Source organism: Coregonus clupeaformis, chromosome 12 (assembly GCF_020615455.1).
Source record: "Coregonus clupeaformis isolate EN_2021a chromosome 12, ASM2061545v1, whole genome shotgun sequence".
Taxonomy (NCBI): Eukaryota; Metazoa; Chordata; class Actinopteri; order Salmoniformes; family Salmonidae; genus Coregonus; species Coregonus clupeaformis.
In genome coordinates this window covers 52,753,594-52,777,809 of record NC_059203.1, presented here as the reverse complement: position 1 = coordinate 52,777,809, position 24,216 = coordinate 52,753,594, and the positions used below count along the sequence as shown (strand labels likewise).

At 44.3% G+C, this 24,216-nt stretch overlaps 1 protein-coding gene across 6 annotated transcripts in view; it reads left to right on the top strand.

Moving 5' to 3' along the window:
- Positions 1-15,033, top strand: part of LOC121577699 (transcription factor EB-like) — a 97,485-nt gene extending 82,452 nt beyond the window's left edge. For all 6 annotated transcript variants that reach the window (XM_045223927.1, XM_045223926.1, XM_045223928.1 and 3 more), the window contains 6 exons: positions 3,922-4,011; positions 9,377-9,494; positions 10,144-10,200; positions 12,738-12,813; positions 13,094-13,241; positions 13,428-15,033. In XM_045223927.1, coding sequence (XP_045079862.1) covers positions 3,922-4,011; positions 9,377-9,494; positions 10,144-10,200; positions 12,738-12,813; positions 13,094-13,241; positions 13,428-13,973 — 1,035 coding nt within the window. In that variant the 3' untranslated portion in view covers positions 13,974-15,033. The remainder of the gene's footprint in view (positions 1-3,921; positions 4,012-9,376; positions 9,495-10,143; positions 10,201-12,737; positions 12,814-13,093; positions 13,242-13,427) is intronic.
- Positions 15,034-24,216: the final 9,183 nt, after the last annotated feature.

The following is a 24,216-nucleotide window of genomic DNA, read 5'->3' as shown; positions in this document are numbered from 1 at the left end:
ATGGTATGGCGTATCGCTGCAGAATGCTGTAGCCATGCTGGTTAAGTGTGCCTTCAATTCTAAATAAATCACTGACCGTGTCACCAGCAAAGCACCACCACACCTCCTCCTCCATGCTTCACGGTGGGAACTACACATGCTGAGATCATCCGTTCACCTACTCTGCGTCTCACAGAGACACAGCGGTTGGAACCAAAAATCTCAAATTTGGACTCATCAGACCAAAGGACAGATTTCCACCGGTCTAATGTCCATTGCTCATGTTTCTTGGCCCAAGCAAGCCTCTTCTTCTTATTGGTGTCCTTTAGTAGTGGTTTCTTTGCAGCAATTCGACCATGAAGGCCTGATTCATGCATGAACTTGAACTCTGTGAAGCATTTATTTGGGCTGCAATTTCTGAGGCTGGTAACTCTACTGAACTTATCCTCTGCAGCAGAGGTAACTCTGGGTCTTCCATTCCTGTGGCGGTCCTCATGAGAGCCAGTTTTGTCATAGCGCTTGATGGTTTTTGCGACTGCACTTGAAGAAACTTTCAAAGTTCTTGAAATGTTCCGTATTGACTGACCTTTATGTCTTAAAGTAATGGACTGTTGTTTCTCTTTGCTTATTTGAGCTGTTCTTGCCATAATATGGACTTGGTCTTTTACCAAATAGGGCTATCTTCTGTATACCACCCCTACCTTGTCACAACACAACTGATTTGGCTCAAGCACATTAAGAAGCAAAGAAATTCCACAAATTAACTTAACAAGGCACACCCGTTAATTGAAATGTATTCCAGGTGACTACCTCATGAAGCTGGTTGAGAGAATGCCAAGTGTGCAAAGCTGTCAAGGCATAGGGTGGCTATTTGAAGAATTTGTTCAACACTTTTTTGGTTAGTACATGATTCCATATGTGTTATTTCATAGTTTTGATGTCTTCACTCTTATTCTACAATGTAGAAAATAGTAAAAATTAAGAAAAACCCTTGCATGAGTAGGTGTGTCCAAACTTTTGACTGATACTGTATAACCCTGCAATATCTCCTATACAACTTGATTACCATCCTGTATAAAGAGATATGGTTTAGGGATTATGTTATTTTCTTCAGTTTATGGAGGCATCATAATGACATTATTGCACCTTGTTATGAGGGAGTTGGGTCCGAGCCAATGTCACCTCTACCAACTCTGCTTTTCTTGTGCGCGTGCGTGTTTGTGTGCGCGTGTGCGAAGACAGGCTATTGATCTCGGTGGCATCCACAGACTCATGGCCAGCTCTATAAAGGTGTCACCCAAAGGTCGCTGTGTTAGCTAACTGAGACTAACTAGCTCTGATTGTCATTGCACTTTAAATGCTCCATTATGGCCTTGGTAAAGTAATTAGAGTTTAACGAATGACAGGGGGATAGCACACACTGCAAGGCCCTTTGAACCCCACAGACTTTGGGACACACACACACGCATGCAGTTTAACTGCACCAGCATCTTCTACAGATCTGAGTAGACCAGCAACTGTAGAGTTCAGAAGTGCATCCCACAACTACAAGAGACAAACAGAACTGTTAGTTAACCTCAACCTCCACTCAGTTACCAGAACAGTTAACCAACACTGCTCAGCCGATAGGCTCTAGTACTGTGTGACAATGTGGATTTATGCACACTGTCTAATCTGGCCTGCTGGCTCCCCTACCTCTGCGGAAGCATAGTTCCCGCTCAGCCCAGTCAAAACTGTTCGCTGCTCTGGCACCCCAATGGTGGAACAAGCTCCCTCACGACGCCAGGACAGCGGAGTCACTCACCACCTTCCGGAGACATTTGAAACCCCACCTCTTTAAGGAATACCTGGGATAGGATAAAGTAATCCTTCTACACCCCCTGTTTCTGTGCACAGAATCATCGTAACACTCACGAGTTAGAGACTCTGTTTGTTTCATTCTGTTAATGCTATCCTTTGTTCATACTTCCCACGTTGTGTCGGAGCTCCGTGTGTCCTGTCTTGTCTGTGTCATTTGAGTTGTGCGGCAGGAGCGTGCGCGCCTTAGTGCACTGCTATATGTTACTGGGTTGCCGTCATTCACCGGTTCCATTAATGTAAGAATTCATGTTTAACGGGTGTCCATTTTAAAGTGTACATGAAAGTGGTCACGTCTGTTTTAGACGGAATGTATGTAATGGGGTAATTATGAGGAAGCCAGTTACATTTGTATACCAGTTATGTGGTTACTTGTCATTGGACATGGGTATGTCCCAGGGAGGGGCTTAGATGATATAAGCGCCTGTTTTGGTGTTTCTGGGTAGATTGGGTTTGATGATAGTGGGGAGGCTGCTTGAGCCAGGTACACCCCCAACCTGTAATAGCTATGGAAGCTACAGTGTAAACCTGTTTTTAGGCTTAGTGCAATTTATTTTGTTATTCTACCTGTTTGTCTTGTAAATATTAATCGCCAGCTATCACTATTGAACACTGAAAATAAATATGGACACCTTTGCACCAGAACCTTCTGCCCCCTTCTGAATATCTGCCCTTAAGACCGCATCTCTACGTTACCTATTTCACATCCTGTTAGAGAGAAACATAGACCATTGCATACTGTATGTTGCAGTCCAACCAAGGTGTAATACTGTATGTTGAAGAATAAGCTTATTGTGGTCAATAAAAGTTAATGATAACGGTTCAGTACAAGTCATCATAGTAACACTTTTATTTGGATAGTCCATCTGTAGCTGTACTACAGACTATCAGTAACATTTCAACTATCTACTAACCCTAGCTCTAACCCTTATCCTAACCCTAAACTTAACCCTTACCCTTATTCTAAACCTAACCGTAACCTTAGCAAGCAGTTGCTTATCAACAGATAGTTTGTTGATAGTATGACCATCTGAAGAGTATCTACAGATGGAAAGTCCGGACTATCCAAATGAAGTGTGACCGTCATCATAATTCATTTTAACCAAAGATTGTGGATATACTGACAAGATACATGTCTCTCCGCCCTAACAATGGGAGTCGTTGTCCACAAAGTGGCACGGCGGGCTGTCTAGCTCCCTCCTATCCTTTCTTTGGATTGGTGGATACATCTCATTATTGTAATCCTTTTTTAAATATTTGATGAGGGTTGTTGACGGCAACTTAGAGAAAAAACACTTCATATCGGAGTTGTCTTGAGAGGCGGTTGCCTGTATTCAATGGAGAGAGATGCTAATCAAATCAAATCAAATTTTATTATGCCGGATACAACAGGTGTAGACCTTACAGTGAAACACTTACTTACAAGCCCTTAACCAACAATGCAGTTTTAAGAAAAAAAGTGTTAAGTAAAAAATAGATAAGTAAAGTAAATAATTAAAGAGCTATACTACTAGTTTCATGCCATGAATATGCATGGCCATCTCGAGACCACTCCGATATGAAGTTTTTTTCTCAAAGTTGCCGGGATGTCACATGTCCTACTTGTATCAGTATTGACAACTTAAGCATTATGAAACTTCTATTAGATCAAATGTATGAATAATCCTCACATAGCAAATAAGCCATTCATTTAATTGTTGACCAAATTCGACATTGACCTCCTTACAAAAACTCCTTGCATGGTGGGCGAAACAACGAAAAAATTGAACCTGCTGGAGGGGGACAGATGTTCAGCCGAGTTGGTCCTCACTTCCTCTTCCTCTCTGTTCTAACACGTTTTTCAGAAAGCTGGTTCACACTTCAGTGTTAATGCATTGCAATTTATATAGGAAACTCACTTTATCCACCGCCAATGTGTAGCACCTACAATATCTGCAAGAAACGCCTCGCATGCGATAATAAAGTTGATCAGCTCTCTATGCACAACATGGCAGCCTTGGTCTGTCTATATTCTCTGGCATCAATGATCTAAATGTATGTTAATGTATAAGCATATTAACAGTTTTTCCCTCGTTGTTGGCACAGATGGATGAGGTCATCGATGACATCATCAGCATGCAGTCGAGCTATGATGACATCCAGCAGTATATTGACCCTCTTCAGATGTCCAACACCGTAAGTATTATACCATACAGTCACTACATACCTATAGAACAGGATTTTCAACCTGGGTGGGATTGTCAAGGATTGAACACTTTTGAACTGGGGGCGGCAGGTAGCTTAGTGGGTAAGAGCTTTGTGCCAGTAACCGAAAGGTCGCTGGTTCTAATCCCCGAGCCGAATAGGTGAAAAATCTGTCTGTGCCCTTTAAGCAAGGCACTTAACCCTAATTGCTCCTGTAAGTCGCTCTGGATAAGAGCGTCTGCTAAATGACTAAAATTTTAAATTTAAAAATGTTGAAATGCTTACGCAAGGGATTAGGTGGATTACGTGAATGGGAGTTGATATAGGTAGATAAGACTTATATATTAGGGCAGTTCCCGGTAACTGAGTGACACAGACTCAGATCTTTCACTTTAAAATGCATGTCAAACAAAAACCAATGATTGCAAAGTCAAACAAACCATACAACTCTATGCACAATGACTACTTTTAACAATTTCCACTGAAGATTTCACAAAAACACATTAACGTGAAGAACAGTGCTTATGCAAAGTCTGGTAACAGAATGACGTCACAAACAGCACAAACCGTCATGCTTTGCATCTGCACTGTTCTTCAAAAAAATGTGTTTTTGTAAAATGTTAAGTGGAAATTGTTAAAAGTGGTCCTTGTGCGTAGAATTGTATGGTTTGTTTAACATTGCAATCATTTATTTTAGTTTGACATACATTTTAATGTGAAATATCTAAGTTTGTGTCGCTCTGTTACCCTTCTCTCAACCCCTCTCTGTCCCTATCTACCTCTCTAACCCCTGTCTTACCCCCCTCTTGTCTATTTTGGTCCACGTCTGCCCCTCCCTGTGTGAGTCAATGGGGTGATTATGCCGACTCATCAGGACTGAGGCTGTGACTGGGCTCTGAGGGGAGAAAGAGACTCCTTGTTCCGTTTAACAGAATCCCTCCATCTTTAGCTACAGGCTCCTCTGTGTGTTTGTGTCCCATCTTAAAGCTACTGTTGCTGTTTTGCTACTGTTGTTGTTGCTGCTGTTGCATGAAACTTCCCAAACTTAAAATGGACGATATTTGATGTTGGCCACGGGGCATTGGGCCTGTGGCTGTTTGTTCCTCAGTGTTTAATGAATAACTGCTGATCTATAGTGGCTTCAATCAGCTGTCTGCTTCTGCTGCTGCCTTCCCACCCCAGGGGAAACCTTCAGTTGGCTTAAAGGAATCTAAGTATTTAATTGATTTAAATTATTGACGTGAAGTGCTGCGGTTTCAGAGACCGAGAGAGGGAGAGGCATTCCTAGTCCTAAAAAAGGCAGTGGTCCAAGAGTGTCCATCTTAGAGCAGAAGCACAGAACTCTGTGTTTAAAGGAATGGCTCCGAATTAACAATTAAACTACCACCAGTTAGAGTTCAACTTGTTTACAAGGTATTCGGAAAGGGAGGAGGAGGGAAGGAGAGGCACAGGAGAGGTGGAGGAGAGGAGAAGGAGGAGGGGAATGGGGGATGAGGGTAATTTGTGAGAGGGAAAAACAGGCTGAAAGTCCAGTTAGGGGAAAGTTCACTTAAGTGGTGTGGAGAGGTAGAACAGAGAGGGATTTGGTGAGACGGAGGTTAGTCTCTGCGGGCTGGAGTGAGTGAGCAAGTAAGTGTTAGCGAGAGAGAGTGTGTAAGAGAGAGAGAGAGCGCACAGGCCCACAGAAGGAAGGATGAAGGAGATGAATAAGACTTATGCCATCGTGGAGATGATAGACGGGGAACAGATCCAACTGGTAAGAATCTGCATTTTTGTGATCTATGTGTGGCTGGAGGTATAAGGTTTGTGTGTTTGTCCGCCCATCTTGGTCAGTATTGAGGCAGGCTAGTTAGGAGAGTTATGCCCCCCTGCAACCCCCTCTGGAATGGTGAGGGCTGGGGCTGGAGCCGGGGCAGGGGGGTCAGCTCTAACTCCCAGCCTCAGGTCTCTGATTAGGGGATGAGCCTTGCCCTCGGGCCCCTGGGGCTGGTGCTGCAGGCTGGAGGCTGAAAGGGAGCAGCTCTTTGATATGGGAGCGGTTGAGCTGAGCCCTACCACTGTGGGCAAACTTCCAGTGAGGGACACGCTCGGCCATAAGAGATAAAACACCATAGGATGTTAACTGTCCACCGTGAAGGTCGCTGCTGGCCTCTCCCCTGTCTCCCTTCTTTGGCCCAGCTCCCTCTCCCTCTCACTGTGTGCACAATGCATCTGAGTGGAATAGAATGTCATTCTCTGGGTGTATCTCTTGGTCCTCATGCTTCAGTTGATTGGCTCTTGATTACTCAGTTGTGTGTGTGATACTCAATCTCATAGTCATTGATTAGATTAAGTTATTTGGCTATTGATTGGCTCTCAGGGAGTTAAGTTGAGCCGTATGGAATTCTGATTTGCATGCAGGGACAGTGGTATAGTGTGTGTATGATAGTGGCTCCGTGCATGGATGCAGCTCTCTGTAGGGAGTATTGATGGTGGTTGCTACAATGTTGCCCCAGATGTGCTTGTATTTTTAGTTTGGTGTAGTCTGATTTAATATACAGGCCTCTAAATAGTTCTGCTGTTCTCTCCCTCTCTGTCTCCCTCTCTGTCTCCCTGTCTCTGTCTCTGTGTGTGTCTCTCTGTCTTTCAGTCTCTGTCTCTGTCTCTGTCTCTGTGTGTGTCTCTCTGTCTCTGTGTGTGTCTCTCTGTCTCTGTCTCTGTGTGTGTCTCTGTCTCTCTGTCTCTGTCTCTCTGTCTCTGTCTCTGTCTCTCTGTCTCTGTCTCTCTGTCTCTGTCTCTGTGTGTGTCTCTCTGTCTCTGTCTCTGTGTGTGTCTCTCTGTCTCTGTGTGTGTCTCTGTCTCTGTCTCTCTGTCTCTGTCTCTGTCTCTCTGTCTCTGTCTCTGTCTCTGTGTGTGTCTCTCTGTCTCTGTCTCTCTGTCTCTGTGTGTGTCTCTCTGTCTCTGTGTGTGTCTCTCTGTCTCTGTCTCTGTGTGTGTCTCTCTGTCTCTGTCTCTGTGTCTGTCTCTCTGTCTCTGTCTCTCTGTCTCTGTCTCTGTGTGTGTCTCTCTGTCTCTGTCTCTGTGTCTGTCTCTCTGTCTCTGTCTCTGTCTCTGTCTCTCTGTCTCTGTCTCTGTGTGTGTCTCTCTGTCTCTGTCTCTCTGTCTCTGTGTGTGTCTCTCTGTCTCTGTCTCTGTGTGTGTCTCTGTGTGTGTCTCTCTGTCTCTGTGTGTGTCTCTCTGTCTCTGTGTGTGTCTCTGTCTCTGTCTCTCTGTCTCTGTGTGTGTCTCTGTCTGTGTCTCTCTGTCTCTGTGTGTGTCTCTCTGTCTCTGTGTGTGTCTCTGTGTGTGTCTCTCTGTCTCTGTGTGTGTGCTCTGTTGAGATGTGTATAATGAGATCCCTCAGGCCTAATGTTAGTTACCTTACACATCTCCTCTCTGTTTTGGGAGGTTCTCTCCTCGTTAGCTTTTCTTAAACACTAAGTTTTCCTCCTAATGAATAAAACTCATCTGCTAATCCGTGACCAGGATTATCACGGTAAACTCAGTGGAATCTGGGAGTTTAAGGAAAGCTTGGGAATGCCGCAGAGAGAATACCAAGCATGACTGACCTGGGTCTGAATATGTGTGAGAGAGAGTTTGTTATAAAACTGATCGTTTCGGTCATGCTCTCTGTGTGAGCGCGTGCATGTGTGTGATGGGAAACAGCAAGAGCAGTCAGTGGTTTGAGACTAAAGCATTCAGGGTGAGAGGAAAGGGTTACACCTAACTTAACTACATGTCCCTGGTTTGATAAAGGACAGGAAGACCCTACTGATGATGGGATTTCCTTTTGATCAGTGTAGATCTGTTTGCTTGATGAGGTCTCAATCCACATAGCCTGTGGTTTTACTGTGTGTGTGTGTGTGTGTGTGACCTGGCTGCTCTTCAGTAGTCTCAGTGATAAGGTATCTAGCGCTCTTATCTGTCAAGCCTCATTAGTATTGTAGAATAGATATTCAACCACATCCTCCAGTTTTTCTATTATTGTAAACCAGCACGTTTCATCACCAATCCCTCATCAGGGAGGTTGACTAGTAGTAGCCCATAAGTTAAACAACCTCTACAGAGGAGGCCGCTAGTCTTCTACACAGAGGCTGGGTTAGAGAGAGGGTCAGAGAATCAAGCCATACAGAGATAAGAGAGAAGGGCTCATAGTCAATGATTGTGTGTCTGTCAGAGCAGAGGCAGTTTTAGAGGCATTATTTCCAGGTGTGATATTGGCCTGTTATCTTCTGCTATCTTCTCTTTACAGCCGGCCACTACACATGTAACACACTTTGTGTTTATAAAGTTTTCTCTGGCTCAGAGGGATAACCAGGATTACGCACAATATGACGCCATAAAACTCTCTCATGAGATACTGACTGCACGTTTCTGTCTATTCTACTCTCCCTTTCCTCTCTCTCGCTCTGTCTACTCTCTCTCTACTCTCTCTCTCCCTCTGTCTACTCTCTCTCTCCCTCTGTCTACTCTCTCTCTCCCTCTGTCTACTCTACTCTCTCTCTCGCTCTGTCTACTCTCTCTCTACTCTCTCTCTCCCTCTTCTCCTGTCTCTCTCTCCCTCTGTCTCCTCTCTCTTTCTCTGTCTACTCTCTCTCGTTCTCCCTGTCTCCTCTCGCTCTGTCTACTATCTCTCCCTCTCCCTCTGTTTCCTCCCTCCCTCTCTCTCCCTCTGTCTCCTGTCTCTCTCGCTCTCTCTTTCTCTCTCTCTCTGAGTTAATTGAGGGTGATCTCAGTGGTTTATGGAAAAAGGTGTTTGGCCTCGACCCTTGAGGTTTCCAACCTTGTTTTTAAGATGTTCCTAGTTTTTGTTCATGCAAGGTTTCCTGAATGTTGTTGTGTATCAGGCGATCACCTAACTGCCCTGAAAATAGGGTATCTGGTAAGGATAGTATACTGTATCTAACTATTGTTTCTCCATCTAAAGGATGTGCTTGGTGTCATTGTTTGAACCCGTTCTTCATTGAACTTGATGATAAATTAAGTGACTAGTAATTCATATAACATAATATAATAATATAATATGCCATTTAGCAGACGCTTTTATCCAAAGTGACTTACAGTCATGCGTGCATAATTTTTTTTGTGTATAGGTGGTCCCGGGGATCGAACCCACTACCTTGGCGTTACAAGCGCCGTGCTCTACCAGCTGAGCTACAGAGGACCACCATAACCCCTGCTTAACCCTACAATATTTTCTATGAAAAATGTATTGATACTCTTATTTCCCCTGGATTCCAATCTCACAAAGAGAGTCACCCTAAATACTCTGTTATTGAGATTATAGAATGGAATGCAGGTTGTGGTGCTCATTCTGATTTGTGTGTGTTCTCCCCAGCTCCCTCTGTCCAGCAGTCACCTAGACGTGTACACGGGCCCTGGGATGACCGGTCAATCCATCGCCATGACAAGCAATTCCTGCCCTGCCAACCTGGCCATCAAACGAGAGCTGACGGGTAGGACCAATCACAGCCACACGCACAGCCATGGCAACCAATCAGAGACAAGATTAGACACACAGCAAACAAGCAGAGCAGCTCTGACATTTACACCTTTCAGACACATAGCAACCAATCATAGACAGACCTGCAGGCCAAATGTTTTTCCCACCTGGTTTCCCACCTGGTTTCCCAGGTCTGAATCAGATGTTGAGTAAAGAAGGGAAACCACCAGACAAAACCAGAAGGATTAGATGGTTCCAAATCCATGGTGACCAGGGATATATTTTTCTCCAGAGTTGGGGGACGATTTAATGTAATTTCTGCTGAGTTAGAATTCAATTTGTAAATTAAGCGATTTAACTCACAATTAGGGGGAAATACTGTATTAAAGCATAAACTAAATATCAATGAATTTGGAGTGAGGTTAAAGTGAGCCTCTAACATGATCATCAAACTCGCTATGACCCCAAACTATCTCTCTCTATATATATATATATATATATATATATATATATATATATATATATATATATATATATATATATATATATATATATATATATATATATATATATATATATATATATATATATATTACAGAAATCACACTCACTATACACACTTTGGGGACAGTGTTAGTTCATTGCTTGTTGTTTTTGTCAAGATGCAGAAACCCGGGCGATGGCCAAAGAGAGACAGAAGAAAGACAACCACAACCTGAGTGAGTTTATCCCCCTCCCCCTCTCTTGCTCTCTCTCTCTCTCCCTCTTTCTCCCTCGCAAAAACACAAGAATGAGTGTGCACTTTTTCAACATCCATCATTTTTACTACCTCACACTGTTTAAAGTACACCTGCCTCTCTCTCAAAACACACACACAGTGGTTATTCAGCTGACACAGGGCAACCCACAGGTAGATGGTTAACCCACAGCTGTCTGCTGCTCTGGCACTAAAGTCTAATTGCCTGTGACACTTGTTTTTTTGTGCGTGTGTGGTGGTAGTAGTACTTTGCGGGGCACAATAAGCTCTAGCCGCCTGGCTCTGTCGGTCTCTCTCTCTCTCTCACGGTCTCTCTCTCTCTCTCTCACGGTCTCTCTCTCTCTCTCTCACGGTCTCTCTCTCTCTCTCACGGTCTCTCTCTCTCTCACGGTCTCTCTCTCTCTCTCGGTCTCTCTCTCTCTCTCTCTCTCTCACGCTCTCTCTCTCTCACGCTCGCTCTCTCTCACAGTGTCTCTCACGCTCTCTCTCTCACAGTGTCTTCTCTCTCTCTCTCTCTCTCTCTCTCTCTCTCTCTCTCTCTCTCTCTCTCTCGGTCGCTCTCTCTCTCTCTCTCGGTCGCTCTCTCTCTCTCTCTCGGTCTCTCTCTCTCGGTCTCTCTAACTTCCAAGTTTCTATCTTTCAAATTCAGATTGCTTTATTGGCATAAAATACAATTTGTAGATATTGCCAAAGCTGTATAGTGGTACAGCATTTCAGTAAATACAGTACAATGCAATGAGGATAATGAAATACAGTTCATTTGAAGTTCATGTAAATACTTCAAGGAATTAATGGTCATGGGATGTCCCCCAGGCTATGGCAATCATATACATATCTGGCAGTAATATTTGTGGTTTCCCCCTCACCCAGAATAATTCCCAGCTTTGTTATTAGTAAATGCACAGAAGTTGGGAATTGATTGAAGAGAAAATATGATCTTATTTGGGAGTATTACTCACAGTAGAGGAAAGGTGCATCTCTGTATCTACCTCTCCTGTCGTGCAGTGACTACAGACGCTCCTCTTTGGGTAGCCATGTCTTTTTGTGTCGTCCTTTTTCTATAGCCAATTGGTGTTCGCTGAGCCTGTATTTGGTCATGATCTGTCTCTGTTTTGTATCTCTGACAGAGTAGAGATATTCTGCCAATGTGTATTCTCTTTTGATTTGAGGGCCAAATAGCAATTTAGTTTATTCTATTTTTGTTTCATTTTCCCAATTTGTCAAATAGGAGGTTTTCATTTCTGTAACAATTTCCCTGTGTGTTTTGGTTGTTTTAGTGTTTTTAACAGCTGACATAAGGGACTCTTTTCAGGGTTCAGCTCTTGGGTTTCTAGTGCTTTGAATTGTAACGATGTTTTGGGGCTTAATTTCAAATGGTGCCAAAATTGTTGTCCTTTTCTTTATATTTACAATTAAAGGGAATTGACCGAGTTCCGCTCTGCGTGCATTATTTGGTACTTTCTTTTGGATATTAGGATAATTCTGCAGAATTCTGTATGTAGATTTTCTATTGGGTTTTTCTTCCAATGCTTATAATCGTAATTACAGGTTGCACCCCAAACCTCGCTTCCATATAGTGCAATTGGTAAAATTACACTATTGAATATTTTGCACCAGATTTGGATAGGAATGTTTGTTTTTATTTTTATAGAGTAAAATGCTTTGCGGGCTTTTTCTTTTAGTGCATTAACTTCCAGACCAAATCCACCAGAGGCACTGATTTTCAACCATGGTATTTCTTAATTTTAAGGAGTGTCTGCTGCTCTGATTCTTGGCCTTTTCCTGGAAAATCAAATTTTTTGAAAGTTGATATTGATTGCCCAGTTGATGCTGTAGACCAGGGTTCTTCAATTCCGGTCCTGGAGGGCCGAAACACCTCTTTTTCATCCTCTCCTTCTAATCAGGGGCTAATTCAGACCTGGGACACCAGGTGAGTGCAATTAACTACCAGGTAGAAATAAAAAACAGAAGTGTTTCGGCCCTCCAGGACCGGAATTGAAGAACCCTGCTGTAGACCTTGCTCTGTTGGTGACAGTAGGACAAGGTCATCTGCATAGAGCAGGAATCTGACCTCCTCATCATCCGTCTCTCTGTTTATAACGTCTAAGCTTCTCTCTGTCTCTCGCTCTCTCTCGCTCTCTCTAACCTCCAAGCTTCTTTCTCTCTCTGTGTGTGTCTCCCTGTCTCTGTCTGTTTATAACCTCCAAGCTTCTCTCTCTTTCTCTCTCTCTCTGTGTCTCTCTCTGTGTCTCTGTCTTTTTATAACCTCCAAGCTGACAACCACTCATCTACATTGTCTTTATTAGGGCTCTGCTGCAAAGCCATCAATAACAGCCAGAGTCTATAGTCATCTCAGTCTGTGTGCATGCGTTTGTGTTCATGTTATTGGGTTGTTGAAGGTGGACTGCCTCACATGAAATTCCAAATGCCATTGTTGGAACACATTTTCCCATGTTCTCTTCACCTCCTTTCATCGTTCCCTCTTTTCCTATGGTTTAGTTGAGAGGAGGAGGAGGTTCAACATCAATGACCGTATTAAAGAGTTGGGCGGCATAATCCCCAAAACCAACGACCTGTAAGTCACCTCACTTCACCGTGTTAATATTTGTTGTTCTAGGTCTATGTGATATGTAGGCTTTTTGTATATGTGTTAGCAGAATATGTATTCTTATGTGTGCTTCTTCTTGTTTGTGCAACTGAACTATACTCATGAGAAAGAAATGTGATCATTCTAACCCTAACAAGATGTTAAAAAAAACATTGAAAATACATATTTTTGGTTGAGGAGATTGAAAAGACGTATTTTCAACATCTTGTGCTCACTGGGAAAGGTGTTCTTCTGTAATGTTCTACAGGGACGTGCGCTGGAATAAGGGCACTATTTTGAGGGCATCCGTAGAGTACATCAAGCGGATGCAGAAGGACATGCAGAGGACCAGAGAGGTAGAGAACAACTTCAAGAGGATGGAGATGGCCAACAAACAACTGTGGCTGCGCATTCAGGTAACACACACATTCATTCATTCATTCATTCATTCATGCAACACACTCGGTCACACGCATACACACATTCAGGTAAAGAGCATGTACAGTATGAGCTCTAGAATGCCGTGCCATGCAGTCAGCTGTATTTAATCATCTCTCCCTCTCTTTCCCCTCCCTCTCTCTCCCCCCTCTCTGTGTCTGTAGGAGTTGGAGATGCAGGCTCGTCTGCACGGCCTCCCCAGCTCCTCTCCCTCTGGGATGGGTTCTGGGGACCTGATGGGTTCCTACGTCAAACAGGAGACCAGCCCTGAGGAGAAGCTCCACCAACAGCAGCAGCAGCAGGCCCAGCACCAGGCTCATGCCCAGGGCCAACAACACCTCCACCACCCTCAGTCCCACCACCTCCAGCCCCAGCAGGGCCAGCCCAGGCAGCTGCCCCCTCTCCCCCCTCACCTCCAGCCCCAGCTACCCCTCCAGTACCCAGCCGTGGGCAGCTCCCAGCCCTTTGACTTTGCCCAGTCGCTGGACTTGTGTGACGGGGTGCCTGGCTACCCGGAGAGCCTGTCAGGGCTAGGGGAGCTCGGCCTTCTGGGTACCCAGGGAAGGAGAGGCGAGCTGGGCTTCCTGATGATGGATGAGCCCCTGTCTCCTCTGGGTGGAGACCCTCTGCTCTCTGCCATGTCCCCTGAGGCCTCGGTCGACTCCAGCCGCAGATCCAGCTTCAGCATAGAGGACACAGATATATTGTAGAGGGAGTGTACGCACACGCACCATGCGCACACACACACACACACACACACACACACACACACACACACACACACACACACACACACACACACACACATATATGGTACGTACAGAACACCCACTGGACATACACCCAGAGCACTGATATACTGTGATATGCTTTTGCTCTGTTCAACAACCCTGCTAGCATACATTTGCACTCCAAACGCCCTCACATACACTGTAAGCACTCGCATAGATACTGTACACACACTGAGACACACTTACACACACACACTCAAAATTCTCATGGATGCACACCCTTAACACTCACATAGATACACATTCAACAGCAATATGAGAAATCCAATCCATATTTCGGATTGAAATAGTTTTTCCCTACCACTGTAAATGTCAGAGCACCTCTGAATGACACACAATCTACACACGAACACTCACACACAGCACAGATAGCTTCTTGTTCACTCTAACACGGAAGGGCCCCTGTTATTTGAAGGGAAATATGTGAGGCACTGCCAAAGGTTTAAGACACAGTTTAACACACACACACACACACCTAGACCCCTTCCTGTGTAAAACACAATGCCATGACCTCTATGGTACTGCCATCTCCTGTGTGACCTATGAACTTTAGCCTTTAGTGTACTGCCAAGTCTACTCCATGACCTCTGACCCCTGTGTGAATGTTGAGGAGAGATGGATTGGCCCTGCATTGTGAGATAGTGTAGCGATGGAAGGGGTTATGTAGCGACTTAGGTTGAAATGTAGCTCCACAGTGTAAGTAATGTCACAGGGTTCTATGTAGCGACTCAGGATCTTCTGTAGCCCAGACCCAAACCTGCCAACGTGCCTTGTGTTAGCCACCTGAAGCCCCGCTCTCTCTGGGTTAGATGGAGAGTGTGGAAAGGGAAGGAGTGGGTTGTGTTTTAGTATGTTGTAGTGCAGGGTTCCCCAACTGGTGGCCTGCGGGATGAATTTTGCCCATGGGTGATTTTATTTGGCCCCCCAAGTTTTCTGAGCAAAAATATTGTTATTGTTTACATAAAAGACTGTAAAAACACCAGAAAAACAGCTCCAAGTGATTTTAGGGTTACTAAAATAAATGTATTCCCACGCATAAAAGTATTCCCACGCATAATAGAGAGATGTGATCGTATACAAATGTAAGCAAGGTTTGAAATGATTATGTTTTGATATCTGTTTGGGCTTCTTGCAGTCAATTTGCATTCTACAAATTATTTGTATTTATGTTCTGGCCCCCTGACCATCCGCTCAAGAAAAAATTGGCCCGCAGCTGAATCTATACTACAACAGGGATCATCAACTATAGTTAGGAGAGAGAGGAGCAGTCATATAGATTGGTCAGTAGTGTCGTAGTCTACACTGTAAAAACACAGCACCAACCTAAAACACACACACAGCAGTGTGCCTTGAGGCTGTGTTCAAATCAACACTTTGAGTGAGACTTCAGTACCTCACCCGGTTTGTTCTTGTAGAACTGCCAGCTTTGGGTCAGCCAGATAAAACTACACACACTCACCAGGTACGAACCAAACCAACCCTGTAGAAACCAAACTTCGGCCGTACAATACATAAATAAACTAACAGGTAAACAATTAATTCCAGATTTGGGTGAGGGACTAGGGGCAATGATTTTATTTGATATGGCTTATGATCAGTACAGAAAAAAGGAAGAAACATGATGATGATTTAAAAGGTATTGGTTTGTATTCTTTATTATAGTTTGTTGTTTTATTTTATCTCCCAAAGCACTGGAACCTATATTATTTTCCTGACTTTGTATATGAAAGAATTTATGAAATTAGTTTTATTTCATATGTTTTATGCCACTAAGCCACTTAAATGTATTTTATTTGTATTTGTCTATTTTATTTTAATCCGAAAGTACCTTTTTCCTCTAACAGCCATTTAAATATGAAAGTATTTAAGCCACCAGCGTGACAGTGTAAGACCAGTGGGGAGACATATTCTATACTTCTCTTTGTGTAAAGAACTGTTCAAATTTCACCAGGCTGAGAAAAACATGTACATTTATAGTATGATGTCATTTTTATATTGATTGGGATGTTTTTCTCTTTTTTAACCTATAGACATTGGAGCCAGAGACTATGTTGAGAGGTGATTGTATTTTATTTTATTCTGTTTTAATTGCGCTTTTTGTGAATGTGAAGATGGCCTGTAGTACTGGTGCCAAGCCAAACCCAAATACCACAAGAGAACTGTATTTTCTTTCATGGTCCCTCATTTGACCCCATCTTTGGTTTCCATGGAGATGACTACCTTCTGATGGAACTCAGAACTACCATCGAGGAGATCCGTTGCCATAGTGTTGGCATAGCCTTGAACAGACTTGACTTTCTCTCTCTCTGTCTGCCAGAGTTCGCCTTTATCCTGCTCCAATGTTCGTAATCGATTGTTTTATTTTTGTTTTTATTGTCCAGCCGACACTCCAAAGAGCTTGTCTGCAGATAATGTGGCGTGTTGTCCCCTCTGTGACTGTCCCCCTCCCCCCATGTCGCTGTATGGACTGACTCTGGCCGACTGGGCAGGGCAAACTGGCATTCTGGTTTTGCTTTGGATATAAAATGTTTTACCAAAATCCACCCAGTGGCTCTCAGAGTGTTTCTTTAGTGTTTGTGAGATATTTTTTTTTTCGTTATTTTAACAGGGAAGTCCCATTTGACACCAATGCCTCATTTACAAGGGAGCCCTGCATGTACACAATCATACAAACATCACATTTAAGAGTTCTGGAGATTACATTCCACAAGTAAGGTGCAAAAAACGAAATGCAGGTCTACTTAACTCAGAGGAGACCAAAGGGATCTCCAGAGTTAGCCATCTCTGACACCGGGTCTGGTAGCTCGTACAGTGGGGGGAAAAAAGTATTTAGTCAGCCACCAATTGTGCAAGTTCTCCCACTTAAAAAGATGAGAGGCCTGTAATTTTCATCATAGGTACATGTCAACTATGACAGACAAAATGAGATTAAAAATCAAGAAAATCACATTGTAGGATTTTTTATGAATTTATTTGCAAATTATGGTGGAAAATAAGTATTTGGTCACCTACAAACAAGCAATATTTCTGGCTCTCACAGACCTGTAACTTCTTCTTTAAGAGGCTCCTCTGTCCTCCACTCGTTACCTGTATTAATGGCACCTGTTTGAACTTGTTATCAGTATAAAAGACACCTGTCCACAACCTCAAACAGTCACACTCCAAACTCCACTATGGCCAAGACCAAAGAGCTGTCAAAGGACACCAGAAACAAAATTGTAGACCTGCACCAGGCTGGGAAGACTGAATCTGCAATAGGTAAGCAGCTTGGTTTGAAGAAATCAACTGTGGGAGCAATTATTAGGAAATGGAAGACATACAAGACCACTGATAATCTCCCTCGATCTGGGGCTCCACGCAAGATCTCACCCCGTGGGGTCAAAATGATCACAAGAACGGTGAGCAAAAATCCCAGAACCACACGGGGGGACCTAGTGAATGACCTGCAGAGAGCTGGGACCAAAGTAACAAAGCCTACCATCAGTAACACACTACGCCGCCAGGGACTCAAATCCTGCAGTGCCAGACGTGTCCCCCTGCTTAAGCCAGTACATGTCCAGGCCCGTCTGAAGTTTGTTAGAGTGCATTTGGATGATCCAGAAGAGGATTGGGAGAATATCATATGGTCAGATGAAACCAAAATATAACTTTTTGGTAAAAACTCAACTCGTCGTGTTTGGAGGACAAAGAATGCTGAGTTGCATCCAAAGAACACCATACCTACTGTGAAGCATGGGGGTGGAAACATCATGCTTTGGGGCTGTTTTTCTGCAAAGGGACCAGGACGACTGATCCGTGTAAAGGAAAGAATGAATGGGGCCATGTGTCGTGAGATTTTGAGTGAAAACCTCCTTCCATCAGCAAGGGCATTGAAGATGAAACGTGGCTGGGTCTTTCAGCATGACAATGATCCCAAACACACCACCCGGGCAACGAAGGAGTGGCTTCGTAATAAGCATTTCAAGGTCCTGGAGTGGCCTAGCCAGTCTCCAGATCTCAACCCCATAGAAAATCTTTGGAGGGAGTTGAAAGTCTGTGTTGCCCAGCAACAGCCCCAAAACATCACTGCTCTAGAGGAGATCTGCATGGAGGAATGGGCCAAAATACCAGCAACCGTGTGTGAAGACTTACAGAAAACGTTTGACCTGTGTCCTTGCCAACAAAGGGTATATAACAAAGTATTGAGAAACTTTTGTTATTGACCAAATACTTATTTTCCACCATAATTTGCAAATAAATTCATTAAAAATCCTACAATGTGATTTTCTGGGGGAAAAAAATCTCATTTTGTCTGTCATAGTTGACGTGTACCTATGATGAAAATTACAGGCCTCTCTCATCTTTTTAAGTGGGATCACTTGCACAATTGGTGGCTGACTAAATACTTTTTTCCCCCACTGTATGTCTGTAGGTTTGTGCAAGAGGGCTTTATAAACAAAAATAGTGCATAGTGCAGTCCATCCAATGGACATTATGCATAAATCATCAGATACATTTTAAAGCTTTTTTTGGAAACTAACACATACTCAGTTTTACCTGCATTAAGTACCCATTTCAGTTCAACAAAGGCTTTCTGCAAAGTAAAAAATCATATTGTAATTCTGAAAGAGCCTTGTCAACAGAAGTGGCAAAAGAATACAAAACATTATCATACACATAAAAGTGGAGGTTACAATTTCTTACAGACAAACCAATATTGTGTATATACATAGTAAAAAGTACAGGGCCCAAAATCAATCCTGGGGGACACCTTTAGTAATATCAAGGAAACCTTAACGCCATCTGAAGAAACTCATTGTGCATGTATCACAGTGTGATCAGTTTCTCGGGACAACTTAATCATACTGTCATTTTATTTGTCACATGCTTCGTAAACAACAGGTGTAGAGCAACTGAAATGCTTACTTACAGGCTCTTCCCAACAATGCAGAGAGAAAGAAAATTATAATAGAAAAAAAAATAACACAAGGAATAAATACACAGTAACGATGACTTGGCTATATACACGGGGTACCAGTACCAAGTCGATGTGCAGGGGTACGAGGTAATTGAGGTAGATACACTACATGACCAAAAGTATGTGGACACCTGCTCGTCGTATTTCAAAATCATTGAAATTAATATGGAGTTGGTCCCCCCTTTGCTGCTATAACAGCCTCTACTCTTCTCGGAAGGCTCTCCACTAGATGTTGGAACATTGCTGCGGGGACTTGCTTCCATTCAGCCATGAGCATTAGTGAGGTCGGGCACTGATGTTGGGCGATTAGGCCTGGCTCGCAGTCAGCGTTCCAATTCATCCCAAAGGAGTTAGATGAAGTTGAGGTCAGGGCTCTGTGCAGGCCAGTCAAGTTATGTTATTCCACACCGATCTTGACAAACCATTTCTGTATGGACCTCGCTTTCTGCACGGGGTCATTATCATGCTGAAACAGGAAAGGACCCCAAACTGTTGCCACAAAGTTGGAAGAACCGAATCGTCTAGAATGTCATTGTATGCTGTAACGTTAAGATCTCCCTTCATTGGAACTAAGCGATCTAGCCTGCCAGATGGTGAAGTGTGATTCATCACTCCAGAGAACACGTTTCCACTGCTTCAGAGTCCAATGGCGGCGAGCTTTACCACTCCAGCCAACACTTGGCATTGCGCATGGTGATCTTAGGCTTGTATGCGGCTGCTCGGCCATGGAAACCCATTTCATGAAGCTCCCGATGAACAGTTTTTGTGCTGACGAATGCTTCCAGAAGCAGTTTGGAACTCGGTAGTGAGTGTTGCAACCGAGGACAACCGCTTCAGCACTCGGAGGTCCCGTTCTGTGAGCTTGTGTGGCCTACCAATTCGCGGCTGAGCCATTGTTACGCCTAGATGTTTCCACTTCACAATAACAGCACTTACAGTTGACCAGGGCAGCTCTAGCAGGGCAGAAATTTGATGAACTGACTTGTTGGAAAGTTGACATACTATGACGGTGCCACGTTGAAAGTCACTGAGCTCTTCAGTAAGGCCATTCTACTGCCAATATTTGTCTATGGCGATTGCATGGCTGTGTGCTTGATTTTATACACCTGTCAGCAATGGGTGTCGCTGAAATAACCGAATCCACTAATTTGAAGGGGTGTCCACATACTTTTGTATATATAGTGTATGTACATATAGGTAGGGTTGAAGTGGCTAGGCAACCGTAATAATAAACCGTAGCAGTAGTGTATGTGATGAGTCAAAAGAGTTAGTGCGAAAAGGGTCAATGCAGATAGATAGTCTGGATAGCTATTTGGTTAACTATTTAGCATCTTATGGCTTGGGGGTAGAAGCTGTTCAAGGTCCTGTTGGTTCTAGACTTGGTGCATCGTTACCGCTTGCCGTGCAGTAGCAGAGAGAACAGTATATGACTTGGGTAGCTGGAGTCTTTGGCACATTTCTGGGCCTTCCTCTGACACGCCTGGTATAGAGATCCTGGATGGCAGGGAGCTCGGACGCAGTGATGTACTGGGCCGTACACAATACCCTCTGTAGCGCCTTGCGGACGGATGCCAAGCTGTTGCCATACCAAGCGTGGATGCAGCCAGTCAAGATGCTCTCGAAGGTGCAGTTGTAGAATTTTTTAAGAATCTGAGGGCCCATGCCAAATCTTTTCAACCTCCTGAGGGGAAAGAGGCGTTGTCGTGCTTTCTTCACGACTGTGTTGCTGTATGTGGACACCGAGGAACTTGAAGAGCTTGACCCACTCCACTACAGCCCCGTCGATGTGGATGGAGCGTGCTCGGCCCTCCTGCTCCTGTAGTCCACGATCAGCTCCTTTGTCTTGCTGATGTTGAGGGAGATGTTGTTGTACTGGCACCACACTGCCAGTTCACTGACCTTTTCCCTATAGGCTGTCTCATCGTCATCTGTGATCAGACCTAGCACCGCTGTATCGTCAGCAAACTTAATGATGGTGTTGGAGTCGTGCTCGGCCATGGAGTCGTGAGTGAACCGGGAGTACAGGAGGGACCTAAGCATGTGCCCCTGTGTTGAGGGCCAGCGTGGCGTATGTGTTGTTGCTTACCCTCACCACCTGGGGCCGGCCCGTCAGGAAGTCCAGGATCCAGTTGCAGAGGGAGGTGTTCAGTCCCAGGGTCCTGCTTAGTGATGAGCTCTGAGGGCACTATGGTGTTGAATGCTGTAGTCAATGAACAGCATTATCATGTAGGTGTTCTTCTTGTCCAGGTAGGAGAGGGTAATGTGGAGTGCAATAGAGATTGCGTCATCTGTGGATCTGTTGGGGCGGGATGCGAATTGGAGTGGGTCCAGGGTATCTGGGATGATGGTGTTGATGTGAGCCATGACCAGCCTTTCAAAGCATTTCATGGCTACAGATGTGAGTGCTACGGGGCGATAGTCATTTAGACAGGTTACTTTGGCATTCTTGGGCACAGGGACTATGGTGGTCTGCTTGAAACATGTTGGTATTACAGACTGGTTCAGGGACAGTTTGAAAATATCAGTGAAGACATTTGCCAGCTGGTCAGCGCATGCTCTGAGTATGCGTCCTGGTAATCCATCTAATTCTGCAGCCTTGTGAACGTTAACCTGTTTAAAGGTCGTACTCACATCGGCTACGGAGAGCGAGATCGCACAGTCTTCTGGAACAGCTGATGCTGATGCTTTTCATGCATGGTCCAGTGTTGCTTGCCTCAAAGTGAGCATAGAAGGCATTTAGCTAATCTGGTATGCTCACATCAATGGGCAGTTCACGGCTGGGTTTCCCTTTTGTAACCCATGATAGTTTGCAAGCCCTGCCACATCCAATGAGTGTCAGAGCCGGCGTAGTAGGATTCGATCTTAGTCCTGTATTGATGCTTTGCCTGTTTGATGGCTCGTTGAAGGCCGTAGCGGGATTTCTTATAAGCGTCCGAATTAGTGTCCCGCTCCTTGAAAGCTGCAGCTCTAACCTTTAGCTCAGTGCGGGTGTTGCCTGTAATCCATGGCTTCTGGTTGGTATATGTATGTACGGTCACTGTGGGGACGTCGTCGTCGATGCACTTAATAATAAAGCCAGTGCCTGATGTGGTAAACTCAATATTATCGGATGAATCCTGGAACATGTTTCAGTCTGTGCTAGCGAAACAATTCTGTAGCTTAGCATCCGCTTCATCTGACCACTTCCGTATTGAGCGCGTCACTGGTAGTTACAGTTTGAGTTTTTGCTTGTAAGCAGGAATCAGGAGGATAGAGTTTTGGTCAGATTTGCCAAAGGGAGGGTGAAAGCCATCGATCACTTCATTCATTCCTATGTGAAGAGTCAATAGTGCATTTGAAGGAAGTCGGTTAAGATGGCGTCATGTGGGAGATTTATATAGACATAACATGCACAGTTTGAGCTACTCCAGGAAGTGACATTGCAGGCTAGCTCAGTGCTGCTCCCTCTCATTGAGTATCTCCAGTTGAGGGCCGACCGGGTTACTGCAGGCTGCCATTAGCTACTAAATTATCCTTAACTTCTTCTGTGTGGTATTTTAGAAAAATAATCTGTTCAAGGACATACAACTTGTGTAATAGAAGCAATTATTGGTACCATGATTGCTTCAAAATGTGTATTTATTGACACGAAGATTGCCATTTTCCCCTTCACTATAATGGGGGATCCTGTTTTCTGCAAACAATGCCTGCAGTACCACGCTCGGCCTTGAACTTCGTGGCTTCAATGAGAGGGGGCATTAAGTTGGACCTGACATTAACACTGCTGTTCCTATTCTTGTCCAACAGGGTGAGCCAGAGAACCACCAAACTCCATGTTGAGACCCTACACATTGTCTAGCTCCTCTCTCGCTCTCTCTCTCTCTCTCGCTCTCTCTCTCTCTCTCTACCGCTTCGTCCCTCCCTCCCCCTCTCCCCACAGCTCTCATCTCATTATTCTCCATAACAATCACAGGAATAGAGCTGCAATGCAATTAACCTATTTTTAAATACCTTTTTATTAGGGCAGTTTATCCCATATGAAGAGGGGCTTCAAATAGGACAAGGAGGGAGGGAGGATAATGAGTATGCAGTAATTTCACGATGGCTCTCTCTCCACGTCTTTCATACACACACAGACACACACAGTAGCACAGGTACAGATTTACAATAATTATTAATTAATCTGAAAACAACAAAGGAACATTGGAACAGAGCGACAGAAAGAAAGATTGAATAGGGCCTGCAATCTTTGATTTGTCTAGGCCTCAGTATATAATAGCCAACAACCACAATGTATTAGGAAAGCCAATATTACGGTTGGGGCGTGTGTATTTGTGCAAATCATCCATCAATGTCAATGGACTTGTATTTGTGAAACTTTGAGATGCCTGTGAGTTATGAGTTAGGGTTGAGGCCAATGTTTTGTCTGCAGTTATTATTGGGCCTAGTGTTCACTTTAGTTGTGAGCCATGTGGTTTCCCCCACCTTCCCATTGATCTAAGCCAACCCTCAACACCCCCCTCTCCTCAGCACATGGTGTGGTCCGTCTGTCCTCTGTCAAAACTCTGATCCATCACGCCTCCCAAATCTGCGTGAGTATGTACTTTTATACTTGATATTTTAGCACACACATACACAGTTACACAGTCGATAGTGTGGTAATCCAACGTTCCCATTAAGTGGGTTGGGACCTACAATGTCATGACTCATTCCTGCTGGGTCACAGGAAAGAAAATGGGTCATGAATAATGTTGTCTGGTTTATATAGTAGGTGGGTGGGTCACAGAATATTGGAAAACCTTGAGGTTGTGGGTGTGCGTGCATGTCTGAGTGTCGAGTGTGGTCTTCAGCGTTGTCAATGAGTGTGTGTAGCTTTCCCAGTGTGCGTGTGTGCAGGCATTCATTAGTGGTCACCAGTCAGTACAGTAGGTGGTCTCTCCACCCTCCTTCTCCCCCTCTTCTCCTCCATCTCCTGATTCATTAGGTCCAGTGCTGCTGTGGGGTGATCCATATTTGCCGTTTAACATTCTTTCTTGGCTTAAATCAGGGCAATCCGATTCCTCATACACACACATGCTCCAGAGTGTGTGGCTGGCGTACATCGGCCATCCAAAGCCCTATTCTCCCAGGTCTTTATGATGCTAATTACTCCCCAGTCTAATAAATCCCTGTAGAGCTGAAATGCTGAGATCTTATGGCTCCCTTAGAACAGCCCCCCCCCCCACA